Here is a 22,678-nt window from a genome sequence, read left to right on the forward strand (position 1 = left end):
TTATTTATTAAAAATGGATAAAATTAAACTAAGTGATGATGTATTTGAACGAATAAAAGATTTTGTCAATTGGAATTTGACTAAAGAACAAAATTCATTAATTGATAAACTAATAACAGACGAAAAATTAAAAGAACTTTATAAAGAACATGGTTTATGTAAAGAATGTAAGCAGCCTAATACTAGTTATTATAGTTGTTGGCCATGTATTTTACAACATTTTAAACAAAATTTCAAAAATTGGACAAGTGGAAATCATGATATTGATGAATTTATTAAAAAAGTACAATTAAAAGCTAAACATGTAGATCAAATCGTAGAGTGGATTGAATATGATAAATTTGAAGATGTTGAATATTTAGCAAAAGGGGGATTTGGAACTACTTTTAAAGCAGTTTGGAAAGATGGAGATATTCGTGGATATGATGATCAATGGAAAAGAAAAGGTGAAACAAAAGTTGCTTTAAAATGTTTATATAATTCACAAGAAATTACAGCAGATTTTTTAAAAGAAGTAAGATATTTTCTTATGAATCTTCATTAGTCTTTATAAATATTAAACTAACTATAATTTTATTTTAAGATTGAATCAAATATTTTAGTATATTCTTCTGGTTGGACAGTTCGTTGTTTTGGTATTACCAAAGATCCAAAAACAAATAATTTTATGATGGTAATGGAATTAAAAGATGGTAATTTAAGACAACATTTAAATAATAATTTCATTTCGCTGAGTTGGGACCAAAAATTGTGGAGTTTACAAAGTATTGCAAATGGTCTTAAAGATATTCATAATAAAGGATTAATCCATCATGATTTTCATTGTGGGAATATATTAAGTAATTTTGGTCAAAAAGCTTTTATTACCGATTTAGGATTATGTCAACCAGCAAATGCCAAATCCTCTCAAAATAGTAATAAAGAAATATATGGAGTATTACCTTATGTAGCACCAGAAGTTTTAAGAGGAAAAGAATATACACAAGCAAGTGACATTTATGGATATGGAATTATTGCATATGAAATTTGTACAGGTTTCCCTCCTTATTATGATATGGCTCATGATGAATTCTTAACAATGAAAATTTGCAATGGGCTGAGGCCAAAATCCAATTATAAAATTCCTCAATTAATTTTTGACATCATTAATCAATGTTGGGATGCTGACCCTTTAAAACGACCTAATGCGGGTGAATTGCAAGAATTAACATATAAATTATATAATGATGTCTTTAAAGTGGATTCTGTAATTTATGGACAAGTTAAAGAAACAGATGATATTAATAAAAAGTTATTGTCTTCAATAGTTCAATCACCATCATCATCTACCAGTAATCTCTTATATACAACACATCCTCAAGCAGTTTATACAAGTAGACTTTTGGATTTTAAAAATCTTCCAGAATCCAAAAATGTGGACAATGATGATTTAGAATATTCAGGTAATTTTAATTAAAAATAATTATTTAAATCTATTTAGAGTAATAATAATTATTCTTTTATTTTACAGTTTCCTTAAAAATGGATTTTACTAAACTTGATATTAATTCTAAAGGTAATTTCTTTGTATGTGATTTTTTGATTTATTAAATTTTAATTAAGCTATTTTTTTTTGTTATAGATGAAGGAAATTAAAACCCATTTACTTTAATTGAAAATATTTAGTATATAAAAAAAAAGCATATCAGATATAATTTTATCTTGAACTTGAGGATATTTTTTATTATTCAGTTATTTTGGAACATTTTGGTGGAAATATAGTAAACTGAAACTCAATTTATTTAATAAAAAAAAAAAAATTTTTAAAATTTACTACAATGTTAATCTCCAAATATGAATATAGATAACATATTATATTAAATTATCTAAAATATTAATAAGTATTATGGTGAATAACTAAGTTTAACGTAAAAATTACTTTTCTGTGACATCTTTATTACGTTAGAAAACACCCACAGACCCACTAGTGGCTTAATAAATTATTTTGTATGTACGTTATATAAGAATGATTCTAAATAAATTGTAGATTATTGCGAAATAAAAAATTATTCTTTGATACGTTCTTTATAATAGAAAGTATTGGCTTTTTATTTTAGAAGTTTGAACCGATTAACATTAATAGATGATTAATATGGTTATCCAGTTTGGGCATCTCAAAAATCGGTTAATCGATTAAAATTAATGATGCAATCCAAAAATGATGAAATTTCGGTCACATATTCTCCAAACTCTAATTTTAACAAATGGATTTTTTTATTAATGTTTTAATAATAAAATTAATTAAATATGGCTTCATGCAACTAGTTATATGAATAAAAACAAATTGGTACAATCTACAGCCAAAAAATTTTTTTAATATTTTTTATAATCGATTATAGATTATAAAACGTACACAATCATATTGACTTATATAACCTTTAATGCATTATACATTAATAAAACTAGAATCAAACAAGGTTTATACCCGACCAAAAACAAAAACAATGCAAAGTATCTGTCAATCTTGATAAGTCTTCTTTGATGATCGATTTCGATGTGAAACTTGAATATGCAACTTTCTTAATTGACTATACTGTATCTCTTCACTCTCTTGATAGAATTACGATTACTCTTAACTTTCGAAAAATTCACGAACCAATTTTCTTACAATGTTAATATTTCAAAGTAATAAAATTTTGTAAAAAGTGATCATATTATATAATATTATGTTTTAATATTTTAAATAAATTTTGTTAATATACTTTTCCAGTTTCTAGCATACTTATTTTAATATTTTATACAAAGGAATAAAACATAATAAACCGCGTAAATATTAATGGATTAAGTAATATACCAAAAAATGGCAAAAATTATGTGTTATCTAAGTTTTTTTTATTAAAATATAAAATAAATAAAATGCATAATCGCTTGAGAACTTGGATTTTTTTTTTCATCAGAAATCAAGGCAACTTGTTTTTAAATTAAATTCAATTTTGTCATATTATCTAAATTTCAATATTTTTTTTTAAAATTCAAAATTTAATCATTTATTATATTCAAATTCTGTTAAACTATGTCTTAAAGAGTAAATTATATTAGGATAGTACTGATTTGGAAGTTAATATTATGACCTTAATAATAATGATTTTTTAAAAATAAAAATTAATAAAATAAATAAGAACGAGAAATTTTCTTTAAAGCAATATGTATCCGCCTCAATTCATGACATCGATGATATTGATTTCATGTAATACATGCAGTTATCACATGATATTATAAAATATAAACTATTTTTATTGGATAATTATCTTAAAGGTAACATTATTTGGCAACTGTCCCTATCACGTCAGTGACTTAATAAAAATTTTAATTGGCTGATTTTTCAATTTTGATCAGTTAATTTTTTTATTTCACAAAGAATATTTTATTTGCGGTAAAATTTTATTTGTTAAATACAATATTAAAACTATAAAATTATACACTTGTGGATTTAAAAATTATTTTATTGGTTATGTTTCATTGATTAGAGAAATAAAAATTAACGAATTTATTTTGAGAAACTTAACAATAATGGTAAGAAATAAATAGTGATAAAAAAAAGAAAAATTGCAATGATAAAATGAGAAAAATGCCAATAAAAAGCAAAAAAGGAAATAAGAAGATATAACGTTAATAATAGTGAAAGAAAAAAAGGAAACAAAAAGAAATGATGTGGATGGGATGAAAAGAAAAGTAATGAAAAAAAGTGTAAAAAGGATAAAAGGAAGTGTAAAAAGATGATAAGGTGAAAGGAAAGTGAAAGGGAAATAAAAAAGAAGTGAAAAGGGTGATAGAAGATGAAAAAAAAGTGAGAAAGAAAATAGTAAACAAAAAGGAAGGATGATAGGAGACGAAAAAGAAGTAAAAAGGATGATGATGAACAAAGGGAAGTGAGAAGGAAGTGTAAAGGGTGATAGGGGAAGAAAAGTAAGAGAGAATAATAATGAAAAATAAAAAAAATAAAGGATGATGGAGAATAAAAAAGAAGTAAAAAGGAGAAGGAAATAAAAAAATAAAGGGCAAAAAAGAAGTGAAAAGAATGATAGAAGACGAAAAAAAGTGAAGAAAAAACAATCAAGAACACCACTCATAAAAAAAGGAATAAAGAAAAGACTGATTAGTATTATTTCAAAATAAAGTGAAAAAGTAATAAAAGCAAGAAACATATAAAAAGTAATAAAACAAGAAAGAAATACCTCAAATAAAAAGAAGCCATCCCATTATTTCAGGAAAAAAATAAAGTTAGCGTTAGTAATAAAGTAAAGAGTAATTAAATTAGAGGTTGGAACTGGTTAAGCTTAACCGGTTAATTAACCGGTTAAAATGCTGAAAATATTTGTAATTCTGGCCAAATTTACAGTGCCGGCCAGAATTATAAATCACGGGACTTCGGAAAAAAGTTTAGCCACTAGGTAAGATATCAACGGACCATTCGGACCAAGTGGTGAAATTTTTGTGTTATATAAAATTCATAATGCGGGTCGAAATCCATAGTGCCGGCCAGAAATTTTGGCCTGAATTTCGTCTTTCAGCTAGAGTTTCGTTTCGATAGTTAGAGTTTTGGTCTGGCCTAATTTTGGCCGGGATTAAAAAATATATTTGATGCTAATCCTGGCCGAATTTTAATGCGGACTAGGATCGAGTTTTAACCGGTTAATTAACCGGTTAAGATTTTAAGACTTTTTTAAATACAACAAAATAATGGAAAAACCAAAAAAATAAAGTCATATTCAAGTCGAAATAGCACTGCAATAAAAAAAAACAAACATTTATCAAATGACGCGATGATCATGTTTGTGTAGCAAATCAGAAAATATTAAATTTATTACATAATCAGGGGTCGCCAATTACATTTTAATATAAAAAAAAAATAAAAATTTGAATTTGTAATTTACGTAATTTACTGACCTGACCAGAATATGAAAACTGAATTTATAACTTCGTATTGCCTTACGTATTAAGAAATTTTTTTTGTTTTATTTGTTTTATGAATTTTGCTGTGCAACAATGTGGCTTGATGACTTTGATAATTGACATACGTTTTAGACATATATGCAAAATTTGTTTGTTATACATACTTGTACTTATGATCAATGCTTTTGAGCATAATGCATTTTGCATAAATATTATTACCATATATACCTATACTAATAAAGGCGTTTAATAATAAAATAAAGAAAACAAAGATATTTACATTATCTTTTCCAGTCAGAAAGAATTTTAATATAATTATATAGTAATGGCTTATAGAGGTAATAATCATATATAATATAAACATTTAATACAGTTAGAATTCTAATATTTTTAAATAAATTTACAATATAATAAAACTGGTTTTTGGCAATATTGAATTTGAAGGAAGCAGTTCTGAAGAATTTGAAGGAGTTGGCTCTGAAGAATTTGAAGGAAGTAGCTCTGAGGAATTTGAGGAATCTAAAGGTATATTAAACATGCTAAAATACTAAATTTTTATTTGTAAATACATTTAAATATTATCTATAATTATACCTTATATAATATACAAATATAGCTCGTAAGTTAATAGGTTATCTTATAATTGAATAATGATAAATTACTCATCATTTTTATTACTTCATGTAATTAAATAATTCATTTAATGATTAATAATACTATAGTCAGTAAGTTATTAGTTATTTAAATTTTTAATTCTTTACTTTGTTTATTCTACATAATATTCAAATAACTAAATTTTTTATTTATAATTATTAATAATTAATTGTATTACAGATGGTAAGTTACAATATAATATTTATTTTGCTTAATATTTTATATAACTCAACTAATTATATTCTTAATTTAAACAACTAGATTGTAAGTGATATATTTAATTTACAGTAAATATTTTTATATTATATTTATATTTAACTAATAATTAATTATAATACTAGGGCGTAAGTTATAGATGTCTATATATCTATTATATCTATTATTTATATATTTTAAACTAACCAAATTCATTATTTAAAAAAATTATTTTGTAATTTATTTTAGTTCGTAAGTTATAAGTTATTTATTTAATTCTATTATTACTTATTGTTACATACAATATTTACATATATATTATATAATTTAAACTAACTAAATTCTTTATTTGAAAATTATTTAATAATATAGGGAGTAAGTTATTTATTTAATTCTATTATTACTTATTATTATAATATTACATATAATCTAAACTAATTAAATTCTTTATTTAAAAAATTATTTAATAATATAGAGAGTAAGTTATTTATTTAATTCTATTATTACTTATTGTTATAATATTTGCATATAATTTAAACTAACTAAATTCTTTATTTAAATAATTATTTTGTAATTTATTTTAGTTCGTAAGTTATAAGTTATTTATTTAATTCTATTATTACTTATTGTTATTACATATAATTTAAACTAGTAATTAAATTCTTTATTTGAAAATTATTTAATAATATACTAGGGAGTAAGTTATTTATTTAATTCTATTATTACTTATTATTATAATATTTACACATAATTTGAACTAATTAAATTCTTTATTAAAAAAATTATTTAATAATATAGAGAGTAAGTTATTTATTTAATTATATTATTAGTACTTATTGCTATAATATTTACATATAATTTAAATTAACTAAATTTTTTATTTAAAAAATTATTTTTGTAATTTATTTTAGTTCGTAAGTTATAAGTTATTTATTTAATTCTATTATTACTTATTGTTATAATATTTACATATAATTTAAATTAACTAAATTCTTTATTTATAAAATTATTTTATACATAGATGGTAAGATTACACCACAACTAATGTAGGATGTCAGGAAAATAGATGTCAGGATTTTGTCTGACATTGATTTATTCAATTCTATCATTACTTATTGTTACGTTACAATACTTACATATAATTTAAACTAATTAATTCTTTATTTATAAATTATTTTATAGATGGTAAGTTATTTATTTAATTACTTATTGTTATAATATTTACATATAATTTAAATTAACTAAATTCTTTATTTAAATAGATCGTAAGTTATAAGTTATTTATTTAATTCTATTTTACTTATTGTTATAATATTTACATATTTAAACTAATTAATTATTTTGTAATTTCTTTTATTTCTTTTAGTTGGTAAGTTATAAGTTATTTATTTAATTCTATTATTACTTATTGTTATAATATTTACATATAATTTAAACTAACTAAATTCTTTATTTATAAAATTATTTTATAGATGGTAAGTTATTTATTTAATTCTATTATTACTTGTTGTTATAATACTTACATATAATTTAAACTAACTAAATTCTTTATTTAAAAATTATTTAATAATATAGAGCGTAAGTTATTTATTTAATTCTATTATTACTTGTTGTTATAATATTTACATATAATTTAAACTAACTAAATTCTTTATTATTATTTTGTAATTTACTTTAGTTCGTAAGTTATAAATTATTTATTTAATTCTATTATTACTTATTGTTATAATATTTATATATAGTAATATAAACTAACTAAGTTCTTTATTTAAAAATTATTTAACAATATAGGGAGTAAGTTATTTATTTAATTCTATTATTGTTTATTGTTATAATATTTACATATAATTTAAACTAACTAAATTCTTTATTTAAAATAATTTTTTTAGTTGGTAAGTTATAAGTTATTTATTTTAGCTCTATTATTACTTATTGTTATAACACTTACATATAATTTAAACTAACTAAATTCTTTATTTAAATAGATTGTAAGTTATAAGTAATTTATTTAATTCTATTATTATTTATTGTTACAATATTTACATATAATTTGAACTAACTAAATTCTTTATTATTATTTTGTAATTTACTTAAGTTCGTAAGTTATAAGTTATTTATTTAATTCTATTATTACTTATTGCTATAATATTTGCATATAGTATTTTAAACTAACTAAGTTCTTTATTTAAAAATTATAGGGTGTAAGTTATTTATTTAATTCTACTATTATTTATTGTTATAATATTTACATATAATTTAAACTAAATAAATTCTTTATTTTAAAAAATTATTTATAGATGGTAAGTTATTTATTCAATTCTATTATTACTTATTATTATAATATTTACATATAATTTAAATTAAATAAATTCTTTATTTTAAAAAATTATTTATAGATGGTAAGTTATTTATTTAATTCTATTATTACTTATTATTATAGTATTTATATATAATTTAAACTAAAAAAATTCTTTATTTAAAATTATTTAATGATATAGATTGTAAGTTATTTATTTAATTCTATTATTATTTATTGTTATAATATTTACATATAATCTAAACTCTTTATTTAAAAAATTATTTATAGATGGTAGCCTATTTATTTAATTCTACTATTACTTATTGTTATAATATTTACGTATAATCTAAACTAACTAAATTTTTGATTCAAAAATTATTTATAGATGGTAAGTTATTTATTTAATTCTATTAGGTGCTGTCAGATATTACCTAATATTTTAGGGGAGGGGGTAACTAAAGATCTTAGGTTACATACAAGACTATATAAGCAATTGTATATATAACATATCTTACCTAGGGGAGGGGGGTAAGCTCTTATATTAAAGTGATATTAGGTAATATCTGACATCTGACAGTGCCTTATTACTTATGTTATAATATTTATTATATTTACATATAATTTAAACCTAACTAATTCTTTACTTATAAAATTATTTTGTAATTTTTTTTTAGTTGGTAAGTTATAAGTTATTTATTTAATCTATTATTAATTGTTATAATATTTACATATAATTTAAACTAAATAAATTCATTATTTTTATAGATGGTAAGTTATTTAATTAATTCTATTATTACTTATTGTTATAATATTTACATATAATTTAAACTAACTAAATTCTTTATTTAAAAAATTATTTAATAATACAGAGTGTAAGTTATTTATTTAATTCTATTATTATTTATTGTTGTAATATTTACATATAATTTAAACTAACTAAATTCTTTATTTAAAAAAATTATTTATAGATGGTATGCTATTTATTTAATTCTATTGTTACTTATTATTATAATATTTACATATAATTTAAACTAACACTTATAAAATTATTTAATAATATAGAGAGTAAGTTATTTATTTAATTCTATTATTACTTATTTATATAATATTTATATATATGTTAAACTAATAAATTCTTTATTTAAAAAATTATTTAATAATATAGAGAGTAAGTTATTTATTTAATTCTATTATTACTTATTGTTATAATATTTGCATATAATTTAAACTAACTAAATTCTTTATTTAAATGATTATTTTGTAATTTATTTTAGTTCGTAAGTTATAAGTTATTTATTTAATTCTATTATTACTTATTGTTATTACATATAATTTAAACTAATTAAATTCTTTATTTGAAAATTATTTAATAATATAGGGAGTAAGTTATTTATTTATTAATTCTATTATTACTTATAATTTTTACATATAATTTAAGCTAACTGAATTCTTTTATTTAAAAAATTATTTAATAATATAGAGAGTAAGTTATTTATTTAATTCTATTATTACTTATTGGTATAATATTTACATTTAATTTAAACTAACTAAATTCCTTATTTAAAAAAATTATTTAATAATATAGAGAGTAAGTTATTTATTTAATTCTAATATTACTTATTGTTATAATATTTGCATATAATTCAAACTAACTAAATTTTTGATTTAAAAATTATTTAATAATATAGGGAGTAAGTTATTTATTTAATTCTATTATTATTTATTGTTATAATATTTACATATTATTTAAACTACAACTAAATTCTTTATTTAAAAAATTATTTTGTAATTTCTTTTAGTTGGTAAGTTATAAGTTATTTATTTAATTCTATTATTACTTATTGTTATAATATTTACATATAATCTAAACTAACTAAATTCTTTATTTAAGTAGATTGTAAGTTATAGTTATTTATTTAATTCTATTATTACTTATTGTTATAATATTTGCACATAATTCAAACTAACTAAATTTTTAATTTAAAAATTATTTAATAATATAGGGAGTAAATTATTTATAAAATTCTATTATTACTTATTGTTATAATATTTACATATGATTTAAACTAACTAAATTCTTTATTTAAAAAATTATTTTATAGATAGTAAGTTAGTTATTTAATTCTATTAGGTGCTGTCAGATATTACCTAATATTTTAGGGGGAGGGGGTAATTAAAGATCTTAGGTTACATACAAGACTATATAAGGAATTGTATATATAACATATTTTACTTAGGAGAGGGGGTAAGCTCTTATATTAAAGTGATATTCGGTAATATCTGACAGTGCTCTTATTACTTATTGTTATAATATTTACATATGATTTAAACTAACTAAATCTTTTTTTAAAAAATTATTTTATAGATAGTAAATTATTTATTTAATTCTATTATTACTTGTTGTTATAATATTTTTATATAATTTAAACTAACTAAACTCTTTATTTAAATAGATCGTAAGTTATAAGTTATTTATTTAATTTATAATTTAAACTAACTAAATTCTTTATTTAAATAATTCTTTAATAATATAGGAAGTAAGTTATTTATTTAATCTTATTATTACTCATTGTCATAATATTTGCATATAATTTAAACTAACTAAATTCTTTATTTAAAAAATTATTTAACAATACAGAGTGTAAGTTATTTATTTAATTCTATTATTACTTATTGTCATAATATTTGCATATAATTTAAACTAACTAAATTCTTTTAAAAAATTATTTTGTAATGTTCTTTAGTTGGTAAGTTATTTATTTAATTCTATTGTTATTTATTGTTGTGATATTTACATATAATTTAAACTAACTAAATTCTTTATTTAATAAATTATTTTTTAGATAGTAAGTTATTTATTTAATTCTATTATTACTTATTGTTATAATATTTACATATAATTTAAACTAAATAATTTCTTTATTTAAAAAATCATTTTGTAATTTCTTTTAGTTAGTAAGTTATAAGTTATTTATTTAATTCTGCTATTATATTTGTTATAATATTTACATATAATTTAAACTAACTAAATTCTTTATTTAAAAATTATTTAATAATATAGAAAGTAAGTTATTTATTTATTAATTCTATTATTACTTATAATTTTTACATATAATTTAAGCTAACTGAATTCTTTTATTTAAAAAATTATTTAATAATATAGAGAGTAAGTTATTTATTTAATTCTATTATTACTTATTGGTATAATATTTACATTTAATTTAAACTAACTAAATTCCTTATTTAAAAAAATTATTTAATAATATAGAGAGTAAGTTATTTATTTAATTCTAATATTACTTATTGTTATAATATTTGCATATAATTCAAACTAACTAAATTTTTGATTTAAAAATTATTTAATAATATAGGGAGTAAGTTATTTATTTAATTCTATTATTATTTATTGTTATAATATTTACATATTATTTAAACTACAACTAAATTCTTTATTTAAAAAATTATTTTGTAATTTCTTTTAGTTGGTAAGTTATAAGTTATTTATTTAATTCTATTATTACTTATTGTTATAATATTTACATATAATCTAAACTAACTAAATTCTTTATTTAAGTAGATTGTAAGTTATAGTTATTTATTTAATTCTATTATTACTTATTGTTATAATATTTGCACATAATTCAAACTAACTAAATTTTTAATTTAAAAATTATTTAATAATATAGGGAGTAAATTATTTATAAAATTCTATTATTACTTATTGTTATAATATTTACATATGATTTAAACTAACTAAATTCTTTATTTAAAAAATTATTTTATAGATAGTAAGTTAGTTATTTAATTCTATTAGGTGCTGTCAGATATTACCTAATATTTTAGGGGGAGGGGGTAATTAAAGATCTTAGGTTACATACAAGACTATATAAGGAATTGTATATATAACATATTTTACTTAGGAGAGGGGGGTAAGCTCTTATATTAAAGTGATATTCGGTAATATCTGACAGTGCTCTTATTACTTATTGTTATAATATTTACATATGATTTAAACTAACTAAATCTTTTTTTAAAAAATTATTTTATAGATAGTAAATTATTTATTTAATTCTATTATTACTTGTTGTTATAATATTTTTATATAATTTAAACTAACTAAACTCTTTATTTAAATAGATCGTAAGTTATAAGTTATTTATTTAATTTATAATTTAAACTAACTAAATTCTTTATTTAAATAATTCTTTAATAATATAGGAAGTAAGTTATTTATTTAATCTTATTATTACTCATTGTCATAATATTTGCATATAATTTAAACTAACTAAATTCTTTATTTAAAAAATTATTTAACAATACAGAGTGTAAGTTATTTATTTAATTCTATTATTACTTATTGTCATAATATTTGCATATAATTTAAACTAACTAAATTCTTTTAAAAAATTATTTTGTAATGTTCTTTAGTTGGTAAGTTATTTATTTAATTCTATTGTTATTTATTGTTGTGATATTTACATATAATTTAAACTAACTAAATTCTTTATTTAATAAATTATTTTTTAGATAGTAAGTTATTTATTTAATTCTATTATTACTTATTGTTATAATATTTACATATAATTTAAACTAAATAATTTCTTTATTTAAAAAATCATTTTGTAATTTCTTTTAGTTAGTAAGTTATAAGTTATTTATTTAATTCTGCTATTATATTTGTTATAATATTTACATATAATTTAAACTAACTAAATTCTTTATTTAAAAATTATTTAATAATATAGAAAGTAAGTTATTTATTTATTAATTCTATTATTACTTATAATTTTTACATATAATTTAAGCTAACTGAATTCTTTTATTTAAAAAATTATTTAATAATATAGAGAGTAAGTTATTTATTTAATTCTATTATTACTTATTGGTATAATATTTACATTTAATTTAAACTAACTAAATTCCTTATTTAAAAAAATTATTTAATAATATAGAGAGTAAGTTATTTATTTAATTCTATTATTACTTATTATCATAATATTTGCATATAATTTAATCAAACTTAATTATTTATTTAAAAATCATTTTATAATTTCTTTTAGTTGGTAAGCTATAAGTTATTTATTTAATTCTATTATAACTTATTTTCATAATATTTACATATAATTTAAACTAACTAAATTCTTTATTTAAAAATACAGAGAGTAAGTTATTTACTTAATTCTATTATTACTTATTTTATAATATTTGCATATAATTTTAAACTAACTAAATTCTTTATTTAAAAAATTATTTTAATAATATAGAGAGTAAGTTATTTATTTAATTCTATTATTATTTATTGTTATAATATTTACATAAAATTTAAATTAACTAAATTCTTTATTTAAAAAAATATAGATGGTAGGTTATTTATTTAATTCTATTATTACTTTATTTACATATAATTTAAACTAATTAAATTCTTTATTTAAAAAATTATTTAATAATGTACTAGAAAGTAAGTTATTTATTTAATTCTATTATTATTTAATGTTATAATATTTACATATTATTTAAACTACTAACTAAACACTTTATTTAAAAATTATTTTGTAATTTCTTTTAGTTGGTAAGTTATTTATTTAATTCTATTGTTGCTTATTGTTATAATACTTACATATAATTCAAATTAACTAAATTTTTTATTTAAAAAATTATTTTGTAATTTCTTTTAGTTAGTAAGTTATAAGTTATTTATTTAATTCTATTATTACTTATTGTTATAATATTACATATGATTTAAACTAACTAAATTCTTTATTTAAAAAATTATTTTGTAATTTCTTTTAGTTGGTAAGTTATAAGTTATTTATTTAATTCTATTATTACTTATTGTTATAATATTTACATATTATTTATTAAACTATTAACTAAATTCTTTATTTATAAAATTATTTTATAGAGAGTAAGTTACTTATTTAATTCTATTATTACTTAATGTTATAATACTTACATATAATTTAAACTAACTAAATTTTTTGTTAAATAAATTATTTTTTAGATAGTAAGTTATTTATTTAATTCTATTATTACTTATTTTTATAATATTTACATATAATTTAAACTAACTAAATTATTTATCTATAAAATTATTTAATAATATAGCTTGTAAGTTATTTGTTTTTTCTATTGTTATATACTTTATAAATATTTATTGTTAATTGAATTATATTTATATAAAAATAAAATTTCTATTACTTTAGCTGGTAAGTTGTGAAATATAGGTTATTATTATATACATTTGTACAAAAACTAAGACATTTATTATTAAATTTCTATTTAAATTTTAGCGTAAGTGTTGATTTTAATCTTAAATTTTAGTGTAATTTTTAATATAAAACTTCAATATTAATTTTAATTGTTAAATTTATATATAGATATGAAAAAAGTGGAGATGCAATTATGGATAATTTTATTTTGGAAAATAAATTAAAATGGTTTCCTTATGATGAATTTGAAAATGTTGAATATCTTGATAAAGGAGGATTTGGTACTATATACAAAGCTATTTATAAATATAATAAAGTAGTTCTTAAATGTCATAATAATTTATTAAGTGAAAATTTAAATGAATTTTTAAATGAAGTATGATAATCATATATTATTTATTTTTTTAATTTGATTTATGCTTTATTTATATTAATATGTATTATTACTTTTTTATAGTGGGAATATCATAAAAGTTGTTTAAGTTCACATGATATTATTTATTTTTATGGGTTTACAAAAGACCCAGATACTTTAAAATATATGGTAGTAATGGATTATGCAAATAAAGGTAATTTAAGAGGAAACTTAACAAGAATAATCAAAAGAGGTTGGAATAAAAAATTATATATGTTATTTGGAATTATTTCTGGACTTAATGATATACATAAACAAAATCTTATTCATTGTGATATTCATGATGGCAATATTTTAAATCATAATGAAAGTAAAGTTTATATTAGTGATTTAGGATTATGTAAACCTTTAAAATCATTTTTGAAAAAATATGATATTTATGGTGTTATACCATTTATGGCACCAGAAGTTTTAAGAGGCAATTCTTATACTCCGGCTAGTGATATATATAGTTTTTCTATGATTATGTGGGAATTTATTTCTGGGGTACCACCATTTAATAATAGAGCACATGATTTACAACTTAGTTTAAGTATTTGTGAAGGTGAACGTCCTGAAATTATTGAAAATACTCCACAATGTTATGTAGATTTGATGAAAAAGTGTTGGGATGAAAACCCATTAAAAAGGCCATCTTCTAAAGAAGTGTTGAATATTATTAAAGCATGGATTTTTCGTCCAGATAATGTGTTTGTTGAATATATTAATGAAGAATTAAAATGCAATATTATTGAATTTATAAATGCGCCAATTGGGCATAACAATAATCTTGCTACTGAATCTCATCCACAAGCATGTTATACAAGTCGCTTACTTGATTTTACTAGTAGACAGTTGAATGAAAATCTTGAAAGTAGAAATTCACAAGCTTTTTATTCAATTCAATCTACTAGTGAAAAAGTGAATGAAGAAAGTGAAGATTCACAAGCTAGTGTAAAAGTGAATGAAATGCTAGTAAGTAAAAATTTGGATGATTGCATATTTGATTTGAAGTCATTAGGTATGTAGTATAATATATGAAAAGAATTAATTTTGCAAATTATTTATTGTAAATTAAGTTTATTTATTTGATTATTTAGATATTAAAGCAGATAAAAAATAACTAGTAATTATTTGTGTTTTTAAAAGAATTTATAGTTATTTCGTAAGTGATATTTGATGTCATACATTGAACAGAAATTGTTATTTAGATTTATTTAAACACTAAGGCTAGTAAAATATTTTACAATATTCTTAGTTTGTAATTTAAATAATTCTTTTTTTTTATGTTCTATTCATACATGTATTCTCTTTTTTTTAGAATTATTTTAAACACTAAGGTTAGAGTAGTAAATATTTTACGAATTTCTTAGTTTGTAATTTAAATAATTCTTTTTTTTTTTAACTTTTCCAATTATTAAATATAAATTATCAAAATAATTCCAATGTATAAAATCAAAAATAAATAATGTAAAATTTTTTATATTCATTTCAATGGCTAATTGTATTTTATTTATATTGTTAAAACCTGCAAAAATATTCTTTATTTATTTAAGAAATTATTTTATTAAGATGACATTATACATAATTATTTTAACTTTATAATAAGCATTGACAGGTAGTCCAATGGTCAAATTGTAAAATATTTATTAGAAATTTTTTGTTTATAGCATTTGTTAACATTTCCTGATAAATATTTATATGGAAAATATCCAGCATGTCTAAGTGTTAATTTTACACAGAAAGTTGTCTTTGTCCTGTAAATAAATAATATTCTTAATAATCTTAACACCTTCACATTTGATAATTGATTTTTTAATTTATATCCTATAAAAAATTTTTATTACTGGTTGATTATATATACAAGTTTTTTGGATTAATATCCATGAAAATAATCATTTACAGTATTAGGCTTTTTCTAGAAATAGGGATAATACAAATAATGTACCAACTAGTTGAGCTGACAAAAAATTTTTTCACTGACATCTAAAATTGAAAATATAATATTGAAAATATAATGCAAGTATATAATTATAATAACAATAGAAGTAAAGAAAGCTATAAGTATGGTGATATTAATTGAATTCTTAGTAATAATGATGAATTAATATATATCACGCACATGATACAGTATTTAAATAAACAAGCTGCTATACTGGAACTCTTTCCGCCGATCATCATGTCCACAAATTCCAGGACGGAATAAAAGGTGGAAGAGTTCAAAAAGTGCCTAGTAGAAGTAGATTTTTAATGCATTTCACCATAACCAACTGTTTATTCACTTCTTTACGAACAATTGGATATAAGTTTTAGTGGGTGTTACCTAATAGTTTTCTAATTTTTCACCCAACAATTTCTTCCTGTCAGCAAAAGGTGGCGACCCAAAAATAGGGCCAAGTAGGGCAAGACGTTGCTCCATAAGTTTTGATAGGAAGTGGTACAAAAGGTCGTGAAAATAAAAAAAAAAGATAAAAGGACTTTTGGATTTTTGTTTCTTGGGAATTTTCGCCAAAAATATTTTTCGGTCGGCACAGCAAAATTTTAGCACGCGATTAGAATCCAATTAGATCAATGAATGATAAGGTGATTTTTTTGTGACACGAAATATAGATCAGCAAAAATTTTAGCGATCTTGGGAAAGCGCAGAAAGTCACGTGATTGGATTAATCTTATCCGCAGTTGCAGGTAAACCGTGAAAACCATAGATTCTATATAGAATTAATTACCAGTGTTAGTCGGCTTGGGAAGTTAGATTTGTATGTTTTGGGGCATTTTTATTGTTATATTATATAGTTTTAGTATGTTTAGTTTATTTAGTTTGATTAAGCCGTAACATATTTGCATATACGTGCGTAATGGTAGTTAAATACAAGAATTTTAGATAAAGCTGGTTACGTTAGTCATTACTTCGTTTTATTATACGAAGATTTTGGCATGGAGAGGTTTAGTATAAACTAAATTTCAATGTATTTTTTGTATTTTAACATGTAATATATTCTTCTACATTTACTAGATAAAAAATGCGTTTATCAATTAAAAAAAAACAATCTTCTATACTAATGTGAAATTTGAGTCACTATAGTAAATAGTAATGCATGTGATTTACAATTTTTAACGAAATACTTTTTTACTAAACAATAATAAAAGAAATATAAAAGAATTAATAAAGAAATGCAATCAATTTAAGAGTGAAATTAAATAAGATACACTCAAAGATCAATGGTAGGATACATCAAAGGTTAAAGGGAGGGATATACTAAAGGTATTTATACCTAAAGGTCAAGAGCAAGATGCACACTACTAACAGGAGACCATATAAAATTCCATCCTTGGAGTGAAAACTGATCTACAAGTCTAAAAAAATCCTTTAAGCTGATTTTTACAGAAAAAACATTAAACTATCCATTTCTATAGTCCAAGACTCTTAGTTGATAGAAAATGGATGATAATATTCATATTTGATCTTAAGATGATAAAAAGAATTACAATGAGAAAAGAGAATATGTAATTTTATTTGAAAACCTTTATAGTATATAAAAGATATGGTATTATTTTTTAAAAATCTTTCTTTCATTTTTGCAAAAGAAATAGAGAAATAAAAAATAAAATAAAATAACGATTTTACACTTTAAGCCAAAGAACCGAAAAATCGCTACGTTGATTAGTTGAATCAATTAAATATAGCGGAATATACACAATTAATTAATTTATTAAATATCATTGAAAATAAAGATTCTTACCTTATTAATTAACTATTACTTATTAATATAAGTGGAACTTACCAATCAGCTGAGATAAGTTCAAACCACCCAATCCTAGACCTTTAATATCAAAATTATATAATTATATATTTAGTAACCATATCACATTATCACATGTAGTATTTAGAATAACTTGTATTGATAAGACATTTTATTTTATTAAAATTTTCCATTGATAGAATAATTTATTTTGAGGTAGGATGTGAGTGTGATATTGCATGTTTGCAATAATTAAAAAGCTTTTAAAAACTTTATGCATTTCATAGGCTAGGTTTCACACTTTGTATTTTTGCGATATATTAAACTAAGAAAGACCTTTTGATCTAATAATATGTAAATTATATTAGTTGATACGTAGTCATATGTAGTGTTATTTAGTAATATGGATATTATGTATAAAATATGCAAGTTAAACAATAGAAAGAATAAGTAACCATAGCTCCGTAATTAAAGTAAGAATAAAAATATAAGGCGTTTACATTGAATTGTTCTAAAATTAATTTCATGTATAAAATAAATGAAATTTTGATAATTTCATTCTAAATATTTCTTTTCGTTGGATAGTAATTATAAAAAGTGAAGTAATTTCTCTAATTTCTCTACAAAAATGATCAACTAGTTAAATATTTGGGAAATAGGAATTTCATTTTAGATAATGAAAAAATCGTAAAAAATATATACAGTATACTATCCCAATAAAAATTTACGCAAAGGGACAAATAAGGAAATTTTCTTTTACAAATTTTTAAGATCAGGAAATTCGAGAATTGATAAAGTACTATATTAAACTGATATTATAAAGTTTCTTTTATATATACTATATAGATAAGTAATGTACGTACTGTAAATAAAATACTTTCATTTTTTAATACTATTATTAAAGGATATAATAAATTATAAAAAGGAAGTAACAAAATTTACAGCGTTTGTCAACAAAGAGATATAATAGTTTTCTCTTACATTCATAGATCGTCAAAAAAACATTCTCTGTAAAATTTATTTTGTTACGTCATCTTTGCGTCAATGCCGATTATCAAAATTTTCTTATAAATATTATAAATATTATAAATCTATAAATCTCATTTCTTGTTTTCTGTGTTGAAAATATTTTCCAAATATATTTCTCCCGCTATATAGAAATTTCATTAAAAAAAAAATAAATAAATAAACAATAAACAATTTACACTCTAGGAAAAAAAAACCTTTTTTTCCATTATTCTCTTCTCTAGAATATAGCGGAAATAATGGCAGTATTTTGCAGCTTCAACACCTTTACCAACAAATTACCTTAAATCAGATTAATGTTTTTTTCATACCCGGGAAACACCAGGACCCAGAAATATATATAAAAGGGTCAGGTTTGAGTAATTGAGTTTGCGTACTTTGAACTAAAAAAATCACCTTTTTAGATAATTTTTGATAATGCCAGTCAGAATTTTATTTTCTATTATAGTAACCGACTGACATTATCTTAATTCCGGCCCTGAAAAAATGCGTACAGCCCATAGCAAAAAATTTTTTTCATAACCTAACCCTATATATATATTTCTGGGTTCTGAAACACTCGATATTTAGGAATAGGTATAACAACAATGTCTGGTACACTCCATATACGCGGTTGCTATTAAAAATATTACATTTGATCGATCTAAAAAAATTCTTGTGAAAAAAATTGTTGTAAATCAATCAATATATTTATGACAATCTTAAACTGAATTTAGATTTATTTACCTTGAATTTGAACATAATTTGAAAAAGTACAATACACACTAATCAAGAAATAAGAGTTAGACACCTTAAGGTCCCTATGTATGGCAAGCCGAGCTGGACTAAACTATCAGGCATTGGGCGGGTGAAAAATCAAGCATGGATTGACAAAATGTTACACCGTGCCTGACATTTTACCTGTTCATGCTTGATATTCATCTGTCCGTGCTTGATATTTATCTGTACGTGTTTGATATTTTTATCTGTTCATGCTTGATGTTTATCTATCACGTGCTTGATATTTTTATCTGTTCATGCTTGATGTTTATCTGTTCATGCTTGATGTTTATCTGTACGTGCTTGATGTTTTATCTGCACGTGCTTGATGTTCTATCTGTACGTGCTTGATGTTTATCTGTACGTGCTTGATATTTATCTGTACGTGCTTGATGGTTTTATCTGTACGTGCTTGATGGTTTTATCCGACCATGCTTGACATTTTTATCCGTCCGTGCTTTATGTTTTTATCCATCTGTGCTTGATATTTTTGTCCGTCTGTGCTTGATGTTTTTGTCCAACTGTGTTTGATTTAATCCAACTATACTCGATAATTTTATCTTTGTCAAAAATTAGTTTCTTTGTCAGCACAGGGTTGATATTTTATTGGTCACATGTTTTTAAGTTTAGCGTAGTTTTAAAAAAAATTTTTTTTTTATTGGCTTTTTTTTATAAACAAATTTTGTAGAGAATTTTTATTTTTAATATAGGCAAAGGCTTTGTTTGGTAGAATTTCTTTGGGAATTTTTAATAAGATTTTTTTTGATAAAAAATTTCGTTAGAAAATTTTTTTCATTGATAGGGACATTTCTGAGTTTTTTTTTTTTGATGATAATAATTTCGTTAAAAACTTTTATTTGATAGAAATTTTATTGGAGAATTTTTTTTTAATAAGATTTTTTTTTTGACATATACTTAATTTGTTGGAACAATTTTTTTTAACAGGAGAGATTTTTTTTTTTGATAGAGAATTAATTGAAAATTTTTTTTTTTTGTAGAAAATTATTTGAAGAATTTTTTTAATAGGGAAGATTTTTTTTTTGATAGATAATTTCGTTACTAGAAAATTTTTTTAACTAGTGAGATTTTTTTTGATAGAGAATTTCGTTAAGAATTTTTTTTTAATAGGACTGAGGGAGTTTTCCTTGATAAAGAATTCTTTTGGAATTTTTTTTAATAGGTGAAAGTATTTTTGACGGAGAATTTTATTAGAGAATTTTTTTTTTTTTTTGATAGAAATTTTCAACATAGAATTTTCTTTTTAATAGGTAAGATTTTTTTTTTTTTGATAGATCATTTCGTTAATAATTTTTTTAACAGGAGATTTTTTTTTTGATAGAAAATTTCGGTAAAGAATTTTTTTTTAGAATTTTTTTTTTAATAGGAGGGAAGTTTTTTTTTGATAGAAATTCTTTTGAGAACTTTTTTAAATAGGTAAGAATCTTTGAATTTTTTTTTAATAGGGAAAATGTATTTTTTGATGGAAGATTTTCGTTAGAAATTTTTCTTAATCAGGGATATTTTTTTTTTGATTGAGAATTTCATTAGAGAATTGTTGGTTGAAAAGTTTTTTTATTTTTTTGATGGAGAATTTTGTTAGAAGTCTCAATAGAAAATTTTATTGAAAATAGTTTTTTTTTAATAAGGGTATTGAGAATTTTGGCTTGAAATTTTTTATTTAATAAAGAATTTCATTAGGAATCTTTTTTTTTTATAAAAAATTGATTGAAAATTTATTGGAAATTTTTTATTAAATTTTACAATTTTAATAAATTTTTGCTCCTCTTCGTCATCCCATAACTTCTTTTAATCTTCCATCGCTCCTTTTCGTCTCCCATCACTCCTTTTCGTCTCCCATTGCTTCTTTTCGTCTCCCATCACGCCTCTTCGTCTCCTATCACTCCTTTTCGTCTCCCATCACTCTTTTTTGTCTCCCATCGCTCCCTTTCGTCTCCTATCACTCCTCTTAATCTTCCCATCACTTCTTTTCGTCTCCTATCACTCCTTTTCGTCTCCCATCACTCCTCTTAATCTTCCCATCACTTCTTTTCGTCTCCCATCACTCCTCTTAATCTTCCCATCACTTCTTTTCGTCTCCCATCACTCCTTTTTATCTCCCATCACTCCTCTTCGTCACCCATCACTCCTCTTCGTCACCCATCACTTCTTTTCATCTCCCATCACTCCTCTTCGTCTTTCATCACTTCCTTTTGTCTCCCATCACTCCTCTTAATCTTCCCATCACTTTTTTTTTTATCTCCCATCACTCCTCTTTGTCTCCAATCACTTCTTTTCGTCTCCCATCACTCCTTTTCGTCTCTCATCATGTCCTATTTCTCCTTTTAGTTTCCTATCACTTGATTAAGAAAAATTTCTAACGAAAATCTTCCATCAAAAAATACATTTTTCCTATTAAAAAAAAATTCAAAGATTCTTTACCTATTAAAAAAAGTTCTCAAAAGAATTTCTA

General features: G+C 21.0%; 1 protein-coding gene across 1 annotated transcript; it reads left to right on the forward strand.

Moving 5' to 3' along the window:
- Positions 1 to 14,482: 14,482 nt before the first annotated feature.
- On the forward strand, positions 14,483 to 15,806 carry OCT59_011717 (uncharacterized protein; the record flags this gene model as incomplete). The annotated part of the gene is made up of 4 exons (XM_066133961.1): positions 14,483 to 14,665; positions 14,747 to 14,858; positions 15,294 to 15,704; positions 15,784 to 15,806. 4 exons carry the CDS (start codon positions 14,483 to 14,485, stop codon positions 15,804 to 15,806), a joined length of 729 nt encoding a protein of 242 aa, XP_065989274.1.
- Between the last annotated feature and the right edge of the window lie 6,872 nt (positions 15,807 to 22,678).

The sequence above is a fragment of the Rhizophagus irregularis genome, chromosome 2 (assembly GCF_026210795.1).
Source record: "Rhizophagus irregularis chromosome 2, complete sequence".
Taxonomy (NCBI): Eukaryota; Fungi; Glomeromycota; class Glomeromycetes; order Glomerales; family Glomeraceae; genus Rhizophagus; species Rhizophagus irregularis.